The sequence below is a fragment of the Chlorocebus sabaeus genome, chromosome 22 (assembly GCF_047675955.1).
Source record: "Chlorocebus sabaeus isolate Y175 chromosome 22, mChlSab1.0.hap1, whole genome shotgun sequence".
NCBI lineage: Eukaryota > Metazoa > Chordata > Mammalia > Primates > Cercopithecidae > Chlorocebus > Chlorocebus sabaeus.
Genome location: NC_132925.1, coordinates 28,207,628 through 28,229,149, shown reverse-complemented (window position 1 = coordinate 28,229,149; position 21,522 = coordinate 28,207,628). Strand labels below are relative to the sequence as shown.

The window sequence follows — 21,522 nt, the reverse complement described above, 5'->3', positions numbered from 1 at the left end:
AGTCACACAAAATCCTGGTTATAGTGACAAGTTCACAAGCATTAAGAGTAGACTGTTTCTTTTATGTAAGTTGATGATTAAAATTAAGGGAAACAGATTAGATTAGCTGAGCTGTCCCTTCTCTTCTTGCTTAAAAATTTATATGAAAATCTAAATTTATTAGAAGACTGATTAGTAATATGCCAATTGAGCCAGAAGAGTTCAAATTATCTTCATGGCTAGTCAATCAACTATGCAAGCCTCGTGTGGTCAGGTGTAACCTAACTTCAGAGATTCTTATGTTGATAGGGCCCTTTTTCCTAGCAATCTTAAAGATACTGACAGTCTTATTCTTTGGCCTCCCTAAGATTCATCCCAAATTGAGTTGGTTACCCTGATATAACCATTCATATAAAACTAGAAAAAAATACCTTGTAAAATCAATCATCTTGGTTTCCAGGCTCTGGTTTTTAACCTTTCCACTAAGGTGACTTCTGCTCTTATTTGCTCTCTCACCCATTATTAGTTGATCAGATTGGGAACCAACCCCTAGTGATGCATTTCTTCCAGATTCTTAGCGGAGAGCTCACTGTAACCTCCTGGGCTGACTGGAACAGGAATATAAATGAATGAGACAGTTCTTTTTGAAGTTAAATTGGAATCCTTAACATCCGGGCATTTATACTCAATGCAGGTAGTGGGTCAGTGAATGATCCTTATGTCTTGAAAAGTAAATGTGATACTAGAAAATGGTTACAAGTCTTTGCAGTGGTAGAACTGTCTGGTCTGACAGGCCATTGCCTAGAATTGCAGTGCAGAAAGGGGATATGAAGTCACTGGATATTAAGGATGCTTATCATGAGTTGTCAAGGTCTTCTCTCATTTCCTGTACTCCTCCTGAAAGACACTAGAACCGAGAAAAATAGACTCTAAATGTCTGTTGTTCAAGTCAGAATAACCATTTATATCTTAAATATTTAATGATAGTAGTGTTTTGGGGTGGGCGGTAAGAAGCTTTAGTCTATTGCTTGCGTCTATAATTAAAAATCCATGAGACCATTACAAAATAAGTCTGAGTCTTATCAGTTAATTTTAATCTCCCTACTAGCTGTTTCAGGGTTTTTAACAGTGGGAAAAACAAGTTTATCACACTCCTAGCCCTTATTTATATTCTGATTAATGGAACACGTAAATAATAAAAGGAATGCAGTAAAAAGGAAGTATACAATCAAACTATAATTTGCAAGTGAATTATAGTTGTGTTTCTTTCCACTTGTATACAATCCCATATTTCATGCTTCTATCATAAGTACATTGGCTCACCCTCATATGCACAATGCCATTGGAGATCTTCTCTACAAATAACAATAGGAGACAAGAAGAACAACCATGTATTTAAGCAAGTAGAGCCTGTTTAATTATAGACATTGGGAAAAGTCTAATTATATTTTTCGTGCTATATTATCCTGCAACCCCTCCTTGCTGTTTTTTTTTTCTATATAAAAGTCTTGCGTGATGATATGTGAATCAGTCAGAACTTCGATTACCCTTTTAAAGAAGCATTTTTATACTGTATATTGTTTGATAAAGGAAATAATGCCTTACCATGTTTTCTTCGGCATTATCAGAGGCATTATCATCGTGAGTGCTCTCAGTAGAGACACAACGTCTTTCTACAGGAAGAAAAGAGAACTTAAAAATAATTTCTTTGCAAACACTAAAATTCTCCCTTAGTCCTATCTCAATATAATTATGTTAATAGAATCATCTGAGTTACTCTCCCTTCATATCTTTAACAAACAACATGAAAAATGCATTCAGTGTAAAAACACATCATCAGAAGCAGCAGTAAATGTGTATGGTTGATCCAGGTGCTCCAAAGCAGGGGAATAAAGGCAGTTCAGTCAGCTCAGCAATTCCTGGCTTCTTGTGATCCTTGGCCTGGTTCCTACCAACTGCTAACAATGGAAATGTCATAGCCAAAGAGGGGATGAGAGTGATAGTTAAAGAAAAAGGGATATGTCATTTCTCAAAGAAGGCCTCCTTATGGACTTTCATAAAATATGGCCCTTTAATACATATCTTAGACAAAGTACATTTTAAAACAGTAATAGAAAAGGGAATTTAAAAATAAAACATATGAACCACAGTCACGAAACTACAACCAGGGAGCTGGAGCTAGGAAAGGTTTTGTGGCTTTTCATATAACAGCTTCAAATATATTTTCAGCCCATCTCACTGCAGAAGTATGGAATATATCTATTTTTTAAAGTGGCCAATACTGTGACAAAGTTTTTGCCCATATCTTTTGACTGCTCCTCCAGAACCAGAATCCATTCTTCTCTCAGCCATGGGAGGCTGACCTCGTTGGGCTCCATCAGCAGGGTGTCTGTTCCTCCTGGCTTCTATTTGGGCTGCAGATCAGAGACAGGGAAGAGTGAAATTAGGTATTCACTCTCCCAGCTTTTTCCCTGTACGGTCACCTTGGTCTGGCTCTGTCCTTCAACTGAAAGTCACTCTCTGATTTTTTGAAGGGTTTTTCGTGTCTCTATCTCCTTCAGTTCTGCTGTTAGTTATTTTTTGTCTTCTGCTAGCTTTTGAATTTGTTCACTCTTGCTTCTCTAGTTCTTTTAATTGTGATGTTAGGGTGTCGATTTTAGGTCTTTCCTGCTTTCTGATGTGGGCATTTGGTGCTATAAATTCCCCTCTTAACACTGCTTTAGCTGTGTCCCAGAGATTCTGGTATGTTGTGTCTTCATTCCCATTGCTTTCAAAGAACTTATTTATTTCTTCCTTAATTTCATTATTTACCCGGTAGTCATTCAGGAGCAGGTTGTTCAGATTCCTTGTAGTTGTGTGGTTCTGAGTGAGTTTCTTAATCCTGAGTTCTAATTTGATTGCACTGTGGCCTGAGAGACTGTTATGATTTCCATTCTTTTGCATTTGCTAAGGAGTGTCTTACTTCCAATTATGTGGTCGATTTTAGAATAAGTGCTATGTGGTGCTGAGAAGAATGTATATTCTGTTGATTTGGGGTGGAGAGTTCTATAGATGTCTATTAGGTCTGCTTGGTCCAGAGCTGAGTTCAAGTTTTGAATATCCTTGTTAATTTTCTGTCTCATTGATCTAATATTGACGGTGGGGTGTTAAAGTCTCCCACTATTATTGTGTGGGAGTCTAATTCTCTTTGTAGGTCTCTAAGAACTTGCTTTATGAATCTGGGTGCTCTTGTATTGGGTGCATATATATTTAGGATAGTTAGTTCTCTTTGCATTGATCCCTTTACCATTATGTAATGCCCTTCTTTGTCTTTTTTGATCTTCGTTGGTTTAGTCTGTTTTATCAGAGACTGGAATTGCAACCCCTGCTTTTTTTATGCTTTCCATTTGCTTGGTAAATATTCCTCCATACCTTTATTTTGAGCCTATGTGTGTCTTTGCACATGAGATGGGTCTCCTGAATACAACACACTGATGGGTCTTGACTCTTTATCCAATTTGCCAGTCTGTATCTTTTAACTGGGGCATTTAGCCCATTTATGTTTAAGGTTAATATTGTTATATGTGAATTTGATCCTGTCATCATGATGCTGGCTGGTTATTTTGCGCATTAGTTGATGCAGTTTCTTCATAGTGTCGTTGGTCTTCATATTATGGTGTTTTTTTTGCAGTGGCTGGTACCGATTTTTCCTTTCTGTATTTAGTGCTTCCTGCAGGATCTCTTGTAAGGCAGGTCTAGTGGTGACAGAATCCCTCAGCATTTGCTTGTCTGTAAAGGATTTCATTTCTTCTTCACTTATGAAGCTTAATTTTGCTGGTTATGAAATTCCGGGTTGAAAATTATTTTCTTTAAGAATGTTAAATATTGGCCCCCACTCTCTTCTGGCTTGTAGGGCTTCTGCAGAGATATCCATTGTTAGTCTGATGGACTTCCCTTTGTAGGTAACCTGACCTTTATCTCTGGCTTCCCTTAACATTTTTTTCCTTTGTTTCAACCTTGGAGAATCTGATGATTATGTGTTTTGGGGTTGCTCTTCGTAAGGAGTATCTTAGTGGTGTTCTCTATATGTCCTGAATTTGAATATTGGCTTGTCTTGCTAGGTTGGAGAAGTTCTCCTGGATAATATCCTGAAGTGTGTTTTCCAACTTGGTTCCATTCTCCCCATTACTTTCAGGGACCCCAACCAATCACGGATTTAGTCTTTTCACATAGTCCCATATTTCTTGGATGCTTTGTTCATTCCTTTTCACTCTTTTTTCTCTAATCTTGTCTTCACGCCTTATTTCAATAAGTTGATCTTCAGTCTCTGATATCCTTTCTTCTGCTTGATTGATTCGGCTATTGATACTTGTGTATGCTTCATGAAGTTCTCGTGCTGTGTTTTTCAGCTCCATCAGATCATTTATATTCTCTCTAAACTGGTTATTCTAGTTAGTAGTTCCTGTAACCTTTTATCAAGGTTCTTACTTTCCTTACATTGGGTTAGAATATGCTCTGTTAGCTCAGAGGAGTTTGTTATTACCCACCTTCTGAAGCCTACTTCTGTTAATTTGTCAAACTCTTTCTCCGTCCAGTTTTGTGCTCTTGCTGGAGAAGAGTTGCAGTCATTTAGAGGAGAAGCAGCATTCTGGTCTTTTAAATTTTCAGCATTTTTCTGCTGGTTTTTCCTCATCTTCATGTATTTATCTGCCTTTGATCTTTGAGTCTGATGATGTTTGAATGTGGTTTTGTATGGGGGTCCTTTGTGTTGATGTTGATGTTACTGCTTTCTGTTTGGTAGTTTTTCTTCTAACAGTCAGGCCCCTCTTCTGCAGGTCTGTTGCAGTTTTCTGGAGGTTCACTCCAGATCCTATTTGCCTGGGTAGCACCAGCGGAGGCTGCAGAACAGCAAAGATTGCTGACTGCTCCTTCCTCTGGAAGCTTTGTCCCAGAGGGGCAACAGCCTGATGCCAGCTGGAGATCTCCTGTATGAGGTGTCTGTCAACCCTGGAGCTGGTATTTTGAAAAGATTAACAACATAGATAGACTGCTAGCCAGACTAATAAAGAAGAAAAGAAAGAAGAATTAAATAGATACAATAAAAAATGATAAAGGGGATATCACCACTGATCCCACAGAAATACAAGCTACCATTAGAGAATACTATAAATACCTCTAAGCAAATAAACTGGAAAATCTAGAAGAAATAGATAAATTCCTGGATACCCTCCTAAGACTAAACCAGGAAGAAGTCGAATCCCTGAATAAACCAATAACAAGTTCTGAAATTGAAGCAGTAATTAATAGCCCACCGGCCAAAAAAAGCCCAGGACCAGACGGATTCACAGCTGAATTCTACCAGAGGTACAAAGAGGAGCTGGTACCATTCCTTCTGATACTATTCCAAACAATAGATAAAGAAGGACTCCTCCCTAACCATTTTATAAGACCAGCATCATCCTGATTCCAAAACCTGGCAGAGACACAACAAAAAAATGAAAATTTCAGGCCAATATCCTTGATGAACATCAATGCAAAAATCCTCAATAAAATACTGGCAAACTGACTCCACAGCCCATCAAAAAGCCTATGCACCATGATCAAGTTGGCTTCATCCTTAGGATGCAAGACTGGTTCAACATATGCAAATCAATAAATGTAATCTATCATGTAAACAGAACCAATGACAAAAACCACGTAATTATCTCAATAGATGCAGAAAAGGCCTTCAATAAACTTCAACACCCCTTCATGCTAAAAACTCTCAACAAACTGGGCATTGATGGAACATATCTCAAAATAATAAGAGAGATTTATGGCAAACCTTTAGCCAATGTTGTACTGAATGGGCAAAAGCTGGAAGCATTCCCCTTGAAAACCAGCACAAGACAAGGATGACCTCTATCACCATAGTTCAACATAGTATTGGACATTTTGACCAGGGCAATCAGGCAAGAGAAATAAATAAAAATATTCAAATAGGAACAGAAGAAGTCAAATTGTCTCTGTTTGCAGATGACATGATTGTATATTTAGAAAACCCCATCATCTCAGCCCAAAATCTCCTTAAGCTGATAAGCAACTTCAGCAAAGTCTCAGGATATAAAATCAATGTGCGAAAATCACAAGGCATTCTTATACACCAATAACAGACCAATAGAGAGCCAAATCATGAATGAACTCCCATTCACAATTGCTACAAAGAAAATAAAATATCTAGGAATACAACTTACAAGGGATGTGAAGGACATCTTCAAGGAGAACTACAAACCACTGCTCAAGGAAATGAGAGAGGACACAACCAAATGGAAAAAAAATTCATACTTATGAATAGGAAGAATCAATAGTGTGAAAATGGCCATACTGCCCAAAGTAATTTATAGATTCAATGCTCTTCTCATCAAGCAACCATTGACTTTCTTCACAGAACTAGAAAAAACTACTTTAAATTTCATATGGAACCAAAAAACAGCCCATATAGCCAAGACAATCCTAAGCAAAAGAACATAGCTGGAGGCATCAAGCTGCCTGACTTCAGATTATACTACAAGGTTACAGTAACCAAACAGCATGGCACTGGTACCAAAACAGATACATGGAATAGAACAGAGGCCTCAGAAATATCACCACACATCTACAACCATTTGATCTTTGACAAACCTGACAAAAACAAGCAATGAGGAAAGGATTCCCTGTTTAATAAATGGTACTGGGCAAACTGGCTGGCCATATGCAGAAAATAGAAGCTAGGCCCCTTCCTTACACCTTACAAACTGGGATCTAATTAAACTAAAGAGCTTCTGCTCAGCCAAAGAAACGATCATCAGAGTGAGCAGGCAACCTACAGAATGGGAGATAATTTTTGCAGTCTATCCATCTGACAAAAGTCTAATATCCAGAATCTACAAGGAACTTAAACAAATTTACAAGAAAAAAACAAACAGCCCCATCAAAAGTGGGTGAAGGGTATGAACAGACACTTCTCAAAAGAAGACATTTATGCAGCCAACAAACATGAAAAAGAGCACCTCATCAGTGGTCATTAGAGAAATGCAAATCAAAACCACAATGAGATACCATCTTACACCAGTTAGAATGGCAGTCATTAAAACATCAGGAAACAACAGATGCTGGAGAGGCTGTGGAGAAATAGAAACACTTTTACACTTTTGGTGGGAGAGTAAATTAGTTCAACCATTGTGGAAGACAGTGTGGTGATTCCTCAAGGATCTGGAACCAGAAATGCCATTTGACCCAGCAATCCCATTACTGGGTATATACCCAAAGGATTATAAATCATTCTACTATAAAGACACATGCACACATATGTTTACTGCAGCACTATGCACAATAGCAAAGACCTGGAATCAACCCAAATGTCCATCCATGATAGACCGGATAAAGAAAATGTGGCACATATACACCATGGAATACTACGCAGTCATAAAAAAGAATGAGTTCATGTGCTTTGCAGGGCCATGGATGAAGCTGGAAACCATCATTCTCAGCAAACCATCACAAGGACAGAAAAGCAAACGCCGCATGTTCTCACTCATAGGTGGGAATTGAACAATGAGAACACTTGGACACAGGGTGGGGAACATCACACACCAGGGACTGTCAGAGGATGAGGGTAAAGGAGAGGGGGGCATTAGGACACATAGCTAATGTATGCGGTGCTTAAAACCTAGATGATAGGTTGATAGGTGCAGCAAACCACCAGGGCACATGTATACCTATGTAACAAACCTGCATGTTCAGCACATATATCCCAGAACTTAAATAAAAAGAAAGAAAGAAAAAAAGAAGTAAGTCACTGTCCTTACAAGGCAACTAATCTTATGTGACTCTCTCAAGTTTTGGGAACTGCTCTCTGACCTTGTCCCTTAAAGTTTAAGTTTGCTAGTGAATCAGGTGCTCCCAGCTATGAATATACTGTCTCGTAAGTTCTTTATCCAGTTTTGAGTGTGCCATGTATTTACAGTTGAGAACTGACTTATGCAGACTTCCACTAAAGAAACTAAACTATCATTCTTGAGTAGGATGTAGCACCACCTCTCCCATAATTTGAATCTAATCCAATCACAGATATCAGTATATTAGGTCAATGGTTGATCTTGGTAGACAAGCTAACCTGCCTGTGGTCTCTTACTACTTCTGGTCAGCCAAGGGACAGGAACTAGCCTGCCTATTAGTACAAATGATCACAGGGATAGAATTGGTGAGATGCTTGCTCTCCATTGCCCCTAAAACTATATCTTCAATAATAGTTTCTGCTATAACCCAAATCTCCTACCTTCAGCAGGGGCAATAGCCAAATATCAACCAGAAAGAGGGATAAAAGAGACACAGGATCTAGCTCAAGTTCCCAGGATACCCAGAGCCTCCTCAGGGGGATAGTGGAGTAAGGGAGGGCTTCTGGGGGCCTGAACCTGCCTCTGCCACTAGCTGGCTTGGTGCTATTAAATGATCCACCTAAATCTGTTTCACATGCCTACTTAGCACTTGAGCTAACTGCTCGGATTCCTGTTTCCTGATCTGTAAAATGTGGAGATCAACGAGATCTAAGTTTTGCCCAGATGCTCTCTAGCTCAAAATTCTGTTACTAAAAGCAAAGTACTCTAAGAAAGTACTCCCTAAAAGTACTTCCCATGATCATGGCGTCTTAAGATAGTTTAAATTACTAGTAAGGTTTTTGCCTAAAATTTAGAAAAAAATTAAGTTGAACAATAATTAAAATGAAATGACCCATAAGAAAAGAACAATGCAGTTTCAATCAGAGCACCAACCTTGACTAAGCTCAGAGCAAGGGAGAACAAGCAGAGTCCAGGGACTTAAGGGGGTATCTGGCTTCCTTCTGAGGTGTGAGGGTAAGGAAGAACTCATGGTCCCGTCACTCCAAAGGCAACTTCTTAAAGCTTTGGCTTTTTTCTTTCCAGTTACCTTTTAATGCAGGATGATTAAGTCATCCTGGTTATCATTTCAATACTAGATTAAAATTTTAAAAATTATTGATCATCAATTAATTTAATTTCTCAATTATTTATTGACAATAGTAGGAAATCTAAAAGCAATAGCAGTGTGCTGCAGTGAATATGTTTGTATATAGTTTGGTGTACCTCTGCTCATTTAATGTGAGATAAATTCCTAGAAGTGGAACGGTTAGGTGGAAATGTAGGAGCATTTTAAAAGATTTTGGGTGAATTTTGTGAATGACATTCCAGAAAATTCAGATCAATTTACATGCCCAGTAGCTGGTTGGGAATATACATGATGTGGAACATGTGGGGCAGAGCCCAAATTCTTCCTGAGATATTACCTGTGCAACATTTAACTTTCCAAATCAGCAAAATCAGACCGGCCACCAAAATCAGACTGGCCACCAAAATCCATAAGCCTTTGTTACTGGAAGCTGTTTCTTGGCTTGGTTCTAAATAAAACAGAGAAACAAAGTCTGTGAACTGGAAGAAAAGGTACCAAATAAAAAATGTGTGGGTGGGTGAGGGTGGAGTATGTTTACTATTTTTAAAACTAGTTATTTCTGTGTTACAGGTAGGAGGCTGAATTAATATGAAAATACTTTGCATAATAAAAAGGTCCTTTAGGATAAAACCAAGAACCCAGACTGGACAAGAGAGTTTGTCTTGAGCATAAATATCTCCTAGTCTCAGTGTATCTATTGTGGGAAACCTACAGATACCATAATATTATTGGAGATTGGTGGGGGTTGGGAGAGCTGGGAGAAAAGTCTGAAAACTGGAGAGGCAATACGTCTATTATGCCTTTTCAGTTTCTATTGCTTTATACTGTAATAAGAAATAACACATTTTTATAAAGGAATAATTATGTCCATAAATTAGCCTCAGCCCAGTGTTCACCTTGGAGAATGAAGAGTGCAGTCCGCCATTGGCCTAGAGAAGACAGGGTCCTAAGGGAACAGTGGTAAGTTCAGAGGTGATAAAAGGAGCTAAGTAGAAGCCATGGTCTTGAGTTAGAGGTGGCAGGTGACCAAAGAGATAATAGGCACAGTAGTCCCCCTTTATCCCTGGGGGATACATTCCAAGACCCCCGAGTGGATGCCTGAAACCTTAGTACCAAACCTTATGCATAGTATGCACTAATTTCTTTTTCCATCTTCACAGTTTTATAGATAGAAGATTCATTCTTACTGTAGATCTTAGCAACCTCAACATATGCTTTTTTCCCCCTTAAGTTGAGAGCTTTCCCTTAAAGGAAGCACTTCATGACTTCTCTTCGGCGTATCCGAATTGCCAGCATCACTATTCTTGTGCTTTGAGGCCTTTCTTAAATAAAATAAGGCTTACTTGATCACAAGCACTGCAGTATCATGACAGTAGATCTGATTATCCGGAGGGCTAAATGACTAACAGGCGGGTAGCATCCACAGTGTGATATGCTGGACAAAGGGAGGATTCACCTTCAAGGCAGGATGGAGTGGGATGACATGCAATTTCATCATGCTGCTCAGAATGGCACACAATTTAAAACATTATTTCTGGAATTTTCCTTTTAAAAATTTCAGACTACGGTTGACTTTGGGTAACAAACTGCAGAAAAGGAGGACCTGCTGATAGTGTTTAGAGCTCCTCAGAAATAACTGGAGGAGCCTAAACTTTCTCCATTCTCCAACATCTTGGTCAGGACTAGAATTGTTGAAAGTATTATTAATGGAAGTGGGGACTCCAGAGACCCTGGGTTACCAAAGTCAGAACCCTGTTAACCTTACGGTCTATGTTCTGCTAAAACATGGGCAGGAAGCGATGGAGCACAAAGGTCAATTCAGGAGGAAAATGTTTGTGGCTATCCTTTAGAATGAATACCTCTGTTTATATAACAAATGTAATTTTCTATGAACATACTATAGTGTTTTACAACTAATAAAATATTAATCTCTTCACCTATTTGTGTCATTCTGAAATTCCATACAGGAGTTCCTTTTATCCATGGTTTAACTTTCTGAGGTTTTAGTTACCCATGGTCAACTGTAGTCCAAACATAACCAAATGGAAAATTCCAAGAATAAACAATTCTTAAGTTTTAAATTGTGTGCCATTCTGAGTAGCATGATGAAATATTGTGTCGTGCCACTCCATCCCACCTGGGATGTGACTGCACCCTTTGTCCAGCATATCCACGTTGTACACACTACCACCATGAATCATTTACTAGCCATCTCAGTTATCAGATTGACTGTCATGGTATAACAATGCTTGTGTTCAAGTAACCCTTATTTTCTTTAAGAATGGTCCCAAAGCACAAGAGTAGTGATGCTGGCAATTTGGATATACCAAAAAGAAGCCATAAAGTGCTTCCTTGAACTAAAACAATTAAAGCTCTTGACATATGAAAAATCAAATATTGAGGTTGCTGAGATCTATGGTGAAAATGAATCTACTATCTGTAAAATTGTGAAGAAAGAAAGAAGAAAATTTGTGTTGTCTCAACCTACAACAGTTATGGCCACACTGTGTTGTATATGCTAAGATGGAAATGGCATTAAATTTGAGGGTGGAAGACATGAACAGAAATGTGTTCTGCTTGATGATATGTTACACTGGAAGGCTTTGGGCTTTTATGAAGACTTCAGCAAGAGATCCCTTGAAATAGGCCATTTACTGCAAGTAGAGGATGGCTACACAGATTTAGAAATGAGCTTGGATTGAAAAATATAAAGATTACTGGAGAGGCTGTGTCTGCTGATGATGAAGCTACAGCCACATTTCCATCCAAAGCAAGTCTTTAATTGCAATGAAAACAAGCTCTGCTGGAAGAAGATGCCCAGTAGAACCTGTAATCATAAGAAGTGTGAATGAGGCACCAAGGCATAAACATGGAAGGACAGATTAATCCTGGTACCATGTGAGAATGCATATATAGGGTTTGGTACTGTCCATAATTTCAGGCATCCACTGGGGGTCTTGGAACATATCCCCCATGGAAAGGGGGGACTAATGTACCTACGTAAAGGAGAGATTAAGTAGGAACGTTAGGTTGACTTTCTACAGTGTTTTCATTTGCATTTGCATTTTTCTTCCTCCTAAAGGAAATCCTACAAGGAAATCTACAAGTCTACTTCTCACTGTACTCGTGACCCTCAGGTTCCCCCATCTCTAAAGATATTTGCCCAACGTCACGTATTGATTCAGCAGGAAAACTTAGCAAGGATTATTTAATTCCATTCAGCTTGATGCAACCTTAATTGACCAGATCTAGATTCGAGGAATCATAAGACCCCTATCTTGTTGTAGCACCTCCTGGGAAAGACAACAAATGGAAAAGTCACAATTCAGAATAGGAAACAAGTTCCTTGAAAGGATGATATTTAAGGTACCAAGACGGTTTGCCCTGTTTCCTGCCCTGCTAGGGTGGCTCCTGCCAAGTCCTCTTCCTGGTGGGGAAGGGTGAGCACACCCTCCCCCAGCCCCACCTGCCAACATTTATTTGAGAATGAGAGGTTCCGAAAATACTCTTTTGTCAGAGATGGAATGGTCCTGATGTTTCACTTTGTGTGAACTGAAAATTAGATCTCTGGGTGGGAAGACGGGCCATATGTGGTCTTTAGGACATTTCTTCTTGACTATTTTTTTTTACACTCCAAAATGAATCCAACATGAGGCAACATTTTTAAAAATAGATTGCAGGCTTAACTGTATTTTACATAAAACTGACACTTTTATTTTTGGAGAAAAATAGGAGCTTCAAATGTAGCCCCAGTTTTTCATTCTCTACTCTCAAAGTGGCAGCTCTACAAAGGGAGTGTTATTACTCAATGTCCAGAAGCTTCCAAGTATTTGAAGATCACATAACCTAAAGGACAACCCTGTGCTCTTGTCTCCAAATCTCACCACACAGAATCACCAAAACTTCAAATGTTATTCCTCCTAGTTTTCACAATTGAAATGATAGAAATACTTCTAAAACATAAGTTCCACTGGTTCAAATATCTTTATTGAAGGACAGAAAGAGCTGCCATGGTCTGCCATGATGTGAAGTTGATAGTTTAAGGGTGGGACCATCTAGATCACCTAGAAGGTCAGTTTCATGAGTATATAATTCCATGACTCGATGGTTAGTTGACTAGAAATATTTTAGATAATGGTTTTTGGCAGTGAACTATCAACATAGGTAAAAATGAACTGAACCAGGAATATATACTTGGTGCTTCAAATATTGTGCGGTGATTATTTCCAAGTTCATAGACACTGCCATGTTTTCCCAGCATTCTTCAGGACCCCGATTGTAACTTCCTAATGTCCCTAGCCTTGACTCCCCAAACATTAGGGCTATGGTATATATTAGGCACAGCAGTGAGCAGAAATGGAAGATGCTTAGCCCATGGAGTCATCAAAATGTATGTTTCCTCCTCATTTCTGAAGCCCCCAAATCCTGAAAGGAAATCTGTGGGAGTAATTTTTTTTTTTTCAAAACAGGACTTTTATGTGGTTGAAGGAGGGAGGATAATCAACATCCTGACCAGAAATACTCCTGTAGATTATATTTTGAGAGGGTATCAATGTATTCTTGAAAAGTCAACGTAATTTTCTGTCTGATATTCACAAATCTCTAATGCTATAGCCAAAACCCATTATCCAAACCTACTTGCAGCTTACCTACGTGCACCATGTGTATGGTGAGTAAAGTATATTCATCCGAAGAAATATTGCACAAATATTCCCCACTGTCTGAAAGACTAAGATCCGTCAAATTCATAGAGAAGTCACTCTGGTTTTTCAGCTTACTCTGGTTTTTCAGCTCTTTGTTCCATGAGAATCGGGATTCATAGAAAGTTGTATTTTGTGAGGAGCTCAGATAGTAAGCCAGGATAGAGGAAATCCCACTTTCCATTCTGGACCAAGTAACTTTGAAGTCTTGGTTTGGTGAAAAATAATCATTTACAAGTTCACATGAGAGTGAAACATGTTCACTTTGCATTTTATGAAGGCCATCTAACAACACAATAGAAAAGAAAACATCAATGAAGATAAACATTTCAAAAGAATTCTCTAAGTTACACTTAGAAAGCAGAGAACAAAGGCACTAATATTGATATATTTAGAAATAACTTTTTGGAAAGTAATTATATTTGTGCTGTGGTTTCTTATAAGACAAGTTTTACTACCACTATTTTAAAGTTTCCCACCAAGGTTAGTTTAAACCTTCAAGGAGGGCAAAGCCAGGGCCAGCTAGAGGGGTGATGTACTTGTTTTAACTCTTAGAACCTGACAGTAAGCACTCAGGAATGTTGCTACCAGTTGCTAGCCTACTAAACTCAATGTTTGGCCTCTCTAATGCTGGTGTTCCCCAGAACACCCCTTTTGTTACCCTACCTACTCCCTAGTGGTCTCTAACTTTTATGGCCTCACTACTTCTTAATCCCTTTATCTAGACAAAAATCTCTTTTTCTGCATGTAAGAATATTTCCAGCTGTGTGCAGGCAACCCCCACTGGACTGAGCCCTTTTAGAAGAGAGACTCTGCTGAATTTTCTTGCCTTGCCCCTCCAGACCCAGCTCCGTCTTGTCCTTCCTGTTCTGTAGTGCCGTAGGCTGACCTTTATGGACTGCTATGGACTGCTCTCCCTGATTCTAGACTCACCTGGCTTCCAGTCTACCTGCAGGAGAGTGATGCCAAAGCAAGCCTTCCAAAAGGCAAATCCAAGGGCTCTCTGATGTTTCAAATCCCTCTTCTGATCCATCCTATCTCCAAGACTCAACAAGCTCCTTAGCAATGTGTAAAAGGTCTTTCATCTGTTTTTTTTTTTTTTTCCTGCCTCCCTCTCCAGGTTCATCTCTTGATCTGTAGATTCGACAAATCCAGGCAATTTTACTTTTCTGTGCTTTTTACCTGGAATATTCTTGTTCTCCTGGAATGTCCTACTACTCTTCTAAAATTCTGCCCTTATGCAACTTTCTTAAGCACATATTCTGTAAAAACCCCATTTGTGCCCCACCACAGAGAGTAGAATTAATCACTCCCTTTGTAAGCTATGTTCCTAGTTGAATTTTTATATCTGTACTAGATGCTGCGGATCCAGAAATCAGTAGAGACCATGTTCTTAAGTTCACAGTCTGTGAGCAACAAAACTTGGCACATAATAGCTTTTCAATGAGACCAAACAGTACTGAGCCTAAAGAACTGTTCATGCTTCAAGACACTCAATTCTAAATGAACATGAGAAATTAGGATTTTCCAAAGACAATGTTTATAATATTAACATTTGCAACCCTTTCCCATGTTTCCATTGCTGCCTGTCTGATGGAGAATGAACATTGGGTACTCATTCCTTTAACACTGGACTCATGTAAATGTGGTGAATCACCCACAATTTCAGTATATTTTTGGTGAGCATTTTGAGAATATGAGATGCTAGGAAAGAGAAGGCTGAAAAAAACAGCTACCCTCCATTTTCCCCATATAAGGGAGATTGACAGAAAATTTTTGCTTTATTAAGAATAAAATGAAAAACAGGCTGGGCACGGTGGCTCATGCCTGTAATCCCAGCACTTTGGGAGGCTGATGTGGGCAAATCATAATGTCAGGAGTTCGAGACCCGCCTGACCAACATGGTGAAACACCATCTCTACTTAAAAAACACAGAAATTAGCCACACGTGGTAGCACATGCCTGTAATCCCAGCTACTCAGGAGGCTGAGGCAGGAGAATCACTTGAACCTGGGAGGCGGAGGTGGCAGTGAGCCGAGATCGCAGTGAGCCGAGATCACGCCACTGCACTCCAGCCTGGGCAACAAAGCGAGACTCCATCTCAAAAGGAAAACAAATTTTCTTGGAATTGAATATGGAGATAGCAAATTAATTTTTATTAAACAGGTTTTGGATATAGAGATTGATCAGAGTTTGGATCTCTTGAAATAAATGAGAAGAAAGAGTACTAAAAACTGACCATGTTGTGACAGAGGTAGTGGATAAAGATTGATGGGCTAATACTATGTAAAGAAACTAAAAAGAAGCAATTATACTAATTAATATTTTGTTTAATTGAAAGACTGGAAGTTGTGATCTGCTGAAAGACACGTATTCTTTCTCTTTTGGTTTTTTAAAGAGCAATGCTGATAGAAAATCCTGTTTGAAGGATGAGCCACTGAGAAATACACTAATATTCAAGAATAGATTTGCTTCTTTCCACTTCATAAATGTTTTCAATCAACTCATAAATACCTAGCAAGGTAAGAATTACTTCTATTTTATCAACGAGGTACGGTCCTAATGCTCAAAAGTAAGAATGATTGCTTAGTGTAATACAGTCAGAAGAACCAGCCCTGGGGCTCCGGTCTTGGTCTTCTAACTGCTGCGGATGGATTTGCTTTCTTTTCTTTCATCTTCCTTTCTTTCCTTGAAAATCAGTCCCCATTACCCCCCAACCTCGAAATAGCGTACACAGAAAGTCCTGTGGAGCCTACCTTTCATTGTCCAGCGCCCTGTCCATGTTTGCTTCAGCAGTGAATTTTCAATTGTACATTCATAAGATGAATTTGATCCTGTAATATTCAGTGTGCTGTTAATCGAAAAAGGACCCAAAGACCCTGTTTCTTCCATATTGTTTTCAGAGATAAGTGTGTTGTCCATTTTCCACGTGATAATTGGACGAGGATAAACACTTAACACGCTGCATATTAAGAAGCTGTTTGTGTTCCTCTTTTCATACTTCATCACGGGTGTGAGAAAAACTACATAGGAGAAAGAAGGGCACATGAAAAACTGCCATCATTGGCTTTTTTATAGGCCATCTGTGCAGAATACTGTTTAATACCCATGAAATGAAAAGCTAAGTTTTATGAGCAAAATTTGGCTGAAACGGGGGGAAAAAACACCTCTGTAGAACCTTAAGATATAGTGTAGTTATCTAGAAGAAATAAAAAAAGAGCAGGCATGGGTATGTGGCAACTAGCAATCTCAATTCTCTAGAAACATAGCTGGAAAAGAAATCTAATGGCCTCATTGAGAAACCAAAATGAGGGTGTCTAGGTCTATAAAATAGAGTTCATGTGGCACTCTACACTTCTCAAATACTGACTCAGAGCACCTATTTGACTCTGTTTACACATAATTTTGTGATTTCTGAATCAAGGTCTGAAGCAGCTAAAAGGGACAGAAGAAAAAGAAACAAGTGCTAGAAAAAACAATCCATAAGAAAATACTGCATATATGTGTGTCTATATCTATATGCAAAATTGTACTATATATTATACTACATACTAACCATATTACATATAAATGATCAACAGCCTGATCATTAACAGAGCACATCATCAGGAACTCTTGGTAATCCAGTAATAAGGAGCCATGAAGCTCTTTGGGTTTCTTCAAAGAGCTTCTAATCTAATCTAATACTTGTTTGGTTCAATATAACTATGAGAATTAGCAACAGTTAATATAGTAATACAGTTAATATATAGTCATATGTAGTTATATATAACCACCATGAAGCTGTGTTTGAGTGATATTAACTGTACATAACTGCATATATTAACTATATTAATGACTTATAGTTATATAGGTATAGTGTTATATATAGCTAATACAGAGAAGGAAAGCATATAATATAAAAATTAACCTCATTTATAATATAGAAAAATGCAATTTAAATCAACAATTCAATATTTTTTCAGTCATGATATTGGCAGTTATTTGGTACTGATAAGACTAAGGAGAAAGTGGATAGTCTTATGCTGTTAGTGTCAGTAACCTTTTTAAATCTTACTTCTGGTACTTTGCTTTCAGATTATTTCCTGGTATTAAGTACAGCTATAAGGGTGTTCATCACAACCATGTAATGTAGAACACTGGAAATGCCTGAATACCCACCAACAGGGGAACAGTTGTATCATTTATAACATTAGTATACTACAAGATGCTGTGCATTAAAAATAAGGAGATTTCCATGTATTGACTTGGAAGGAAGCTCATGGCATATTAGGACAAAGATGCTTACTAATAACACGGAATGATGTCATTGCTATGTTTCACGAAAATTTACATGCACACTTACCTCCCACCTTTAGCACCACTTTGTTTGTAATCGCTTGAATTGCTGTTCCTACATAGCAGGTGTAAATTCCTTCGTCCAGAAGGCTTAATCTTCTGAAAAATAGAGACGCATTCCCATTTTGAATCTCATTATAGAAAAGGGACGTCCTGTTTGCATATCTGGTATCCTGGCTTTCCAAATGGCCACTGCCTTTGTAGTAACTGTGAACATTGTAGCTATTGTAGCTATCTTGATACTTCCAGTGTATTACAACTTCGGATCCCCTCTCAAATGAAGAAGGGAGAATTATATCTTCACCAAGTCTTCCAGTGATGATTTGTTCATTCATAGGAACATAAGTGAAGAAAGCCGAAAGGAATATGCCTACAGTCAAGAGCAGAGAATTTATAAAGAGAATTAATGATGTGTGCTTAGTCAGGATTATACCAGAACTACCCAGAAGAACCTTCCTAGGTTAGCAGCTTGATTATTAATAGACCACATCATCAAAAACACTTGTTGTCTGATTATTAGAAACAAACCATGAAGCTCTGTGTCTGAGTTTTAATTTTAATTGAATATCCATTTTATTCAATGTAACTGGGAGAACTGGTAACAGCCCACGGTGTAGAAACACTGGTTTGCTGCCCACTTGATCAATAATCTCATCTCCCAATCCTGGCCTGGAAATCATGTATGTTGAAAGACTCCTTTTGATTTCATTCCCAGAACATATTGACATTTAACTCCTACTATAGCAATAATAAATTAGTTTATCCAGCTAGCAACAGCCAGCAGGCCCTAAAAGAATGGAATAAACTCAGCTTGATTGGGTAAGAAAATATTTGGAGCATGTAGAAGACAATGCTGGGTTCAGGAATCTGATAGGAATATCTGTAGACTAGATCTAAATAGGGGAGGACATGAGCAGGAGAAGTCCAAAAGGAAAATGGAGTCATTCATTTGCTTTGACTTTAAGACTGCTCTCAGGATATCCTGAGTTGGTCAAAATGTAGGTAAGGAATATCTGGAGATAAATGTGGAAGCCTAATCCCCAATTATCTTGATTTACTTATTTTGTTTTGTTTTCTTTTCACTGTCAACTTCACAAGTTGATTTCAAAAAGCAAATGAAATCAGCAGAATAAGAGATTTTTGCAAAGAAAATATACGCAGACACTTCCTATCATTGAAGGCAGTAATCTAACTGCTTTGATTTACAAAATATTTTAAGTAGATCTTGTGCCCTGTCTATGGATTCTAAGATATTAGCACTGGAAAGGTCCTTACTTTTTGGACAACGGAGTAACTCCTTTGGCTCATGGCCCGGGCCACCCAAGATGGAAGAACTGGGTGCCCAAGTGGCTCTGTCACAGTCTTTATCCTCTGTCTTTCCCTCTGGGGCTCTTTCTACCCTACCATGTCCCGTCTCTCTTCCTCAGAGAGACTTAGTTTCTCTTCAGAGAGCTAGAGAGATGTGGCATTATGCTGAAAGAAAGACACGGAAAGATGGGCAAGGAAAAGAGTGATTGTCGATCTCCCTAATTGCTCTGCTAAACCCCTCTAATGTTTCACTGGATAATTAAGAATGCCTGTCATAGGACCTCGCAAAGCTGATAATGCCTTCTGTCAAGTGGTAAGTACCAAGCTTACACTTAAAAAAAAAAAATCAATCAATCAAACTTGTTTTCCCAGTGAACTTATTTCTGGTAGCAGATAACAGATTAGAAAGAGTCTTAGTCAGAGTGGACAGAAAAATATATATGTAATTTTTAGTCTTCATGCAGACTTCTAGCCTGTTCCTTGCTTCTGATTAACTGATGATTTAGGAAAGTTCACAATGCTATGGCTATGGAGGAAATAGCCACCTTGCATTGTGTGCTCGTGTTTCTATCTGATAATGCAAATAACTAACACTCGTATTACAAAGGAAATTACCTTGAGATCCACTCAGAGATGATATGAGAATGAGGAAGAAAGACGTCTGTGCCTTCATGTCTCGTGCAGGACATATTAGTCATTCTATCAAAGAGAAGTAAAGTGCACATGTTATGGATTTAAAATGCAAAAGGGAATTGGAAAAGAGTAGTATATTCACATGAATAATTCTTTTGTAGCCATTAAACATGATATTGTAAAGGATGGTTCAATGGCATTGGAAGGAATTTCTTAATGGGTTATCGGAGAAAAATTAGATTACAATACAATTTCTAAATAGCATGGTTCCTTTTATAAAAGCATACACATTTCTGCTCATAGGATACTGACAAGATATATGACTAAATATATGAGGATATTAACTATGAAGAGCAGGTTTCATATCTGAAGCAGTGACTGCTATTAACAGGTGCTGAAACATGGCTCTTGAATGAATAAAGATTTGGTATATATGCAGCAGTGGTTCTCTGGATAATAGTTTGCTATTTTTAAGGCTTTCACATGGACATATTGCTTTTATGATAGAAAATACTAAAATCAATTTAAATTCAATATTAAGTGCCAGTGGTATTAACTATGATGTTTTTTATAATCACAAATAAAGAACAACTAAAACCTGAAAATATATTTTTACATATCCGATACTAGTGCAAGTCATTAAATTCATGGTTTACAAAGAATGTTTCAAAAACTCAAAAAAGTGAGAAAATATAGATGGCAAAACGTGTACACACATTACAGTTTCAAGCAAGTACAATATAACTGATTTTCCCAGAGGATCGGATTAAAGATAATTTTTACACTTTACATAGCTTGTTTAAAGAATAGCATACAATTGGTTTTAAAAATCTCTAAAAGAAAATTTTAAAGGTATCATTTGGTGGCTGGCCATGGTGGTTCACACCTGTAATCCCAGCACTTTGGGAGGCCAAGGCAAGAGGATCGCTCAAGGTAAGGAGTTCAAGACCAGCCTGGCCAACATGGCGAAACCTTGTTTCTACTAAAAATACAAAAACTAGCCGGGTGTGGTGGCATGTGCCCGTAGTCCCAGCTACTCAAGAGGCTGACACAGGCAAATTGCTTGAACCAGGGAGGCGCAGGTTGCAGTGAGCCGAGACTGCACCACTGCACTCCAGCCTGGGCAAGACACTGAGACTCTGTCTCAAAAAAATAATAATAAAATAAATAAATAAAAAGATATCATTTAGGAGCTCTACTATTACAAGAATATGTTCTATATTTGTTGTGAGATAATGTGATTTAAGAATGACTTAAAACTATTTTAAGTGAAATTAACCATGTAATATACCCATGTAATAAGCCTGCACATGTATCTCCTGAATTTAAAATAACAATTTTTTCTTAAAAAAAGTAAAATTAGATTCCTTAATCACATCTTATCAAAATAAAACCTGGTAGGTTAATAATTTAGAGTTTCATTTTTACATTTTAAAAACTATAAGAAAGTTATTGAAAACACAACCTTAGGAGGAAGACCTTTTAACATTAACTGTACATTTTCTTCTACAGATATATCTCTATAAAAATGGAAAAAGCAACAAAATATAGAAATACTTTTGCAATATGACAAATTTATCACTCCATTTGTTTTTATTTCTCT

The 21,522-nt window shown here is 38.0% G+C and overlaps 1 protein-coding gene across 1 annotated transcript; it reads right to left on the bottom strand.

Moving 5' to 3' along the window:
- Positions 1–617: 617 nt before the first annotated feature.
- On the bottom strand, positions 618–19,959 carry HHLA2 (HHLA2 member of B7 family). Its single transcript, XM_073009612.1, has 7 exons — positions 19,902–19,959; positions 17,986–18,348; positions 16,397–16,663; positions 13,590–13,925; positions 9,278–9,388; positions 1,585–1,652; positions 618–886 (listed from the first exon to the last, which is right to left on the bottom strand). The coding sequence occupies exons 1-7, from the start codon at positions 19,957–19,959 to the stop codon at positions 836–838; spliced, it is 1,254 nt and encodes a 417-aa protein (XP_072865713.1). The 3' UTR covers positions 618–835.
- Between the last annotated feature and the right edge of the window lie 1,563 nt (positions 19,960–21,522).

Excerpts from the sequence above, each read along its gene's own strand:
- HHLA2 (XM_073009612.1), bottom strand. The coding sequence starts at position 19,959 with ATGAAGGCACAGACGTCTTTCTTCCTCATTCTCATATCATCTCTGAGT. Across the intron at positions 9,389-13,589 it reads CATACACATGGTGCACGTAG|AACCAAGCCAAGAAACAGCT; the intron begins GTAAGCTGCAAG and ends TGTTTTATTTAG. Across the intron at positions 887-1,584 it reads ATAATGCCGAAGAAAACATG|TGTCTTTCAGGAGGAGTACA; the intron begins GTAAGGCATTAT and ends TCTCGGTTCTAG.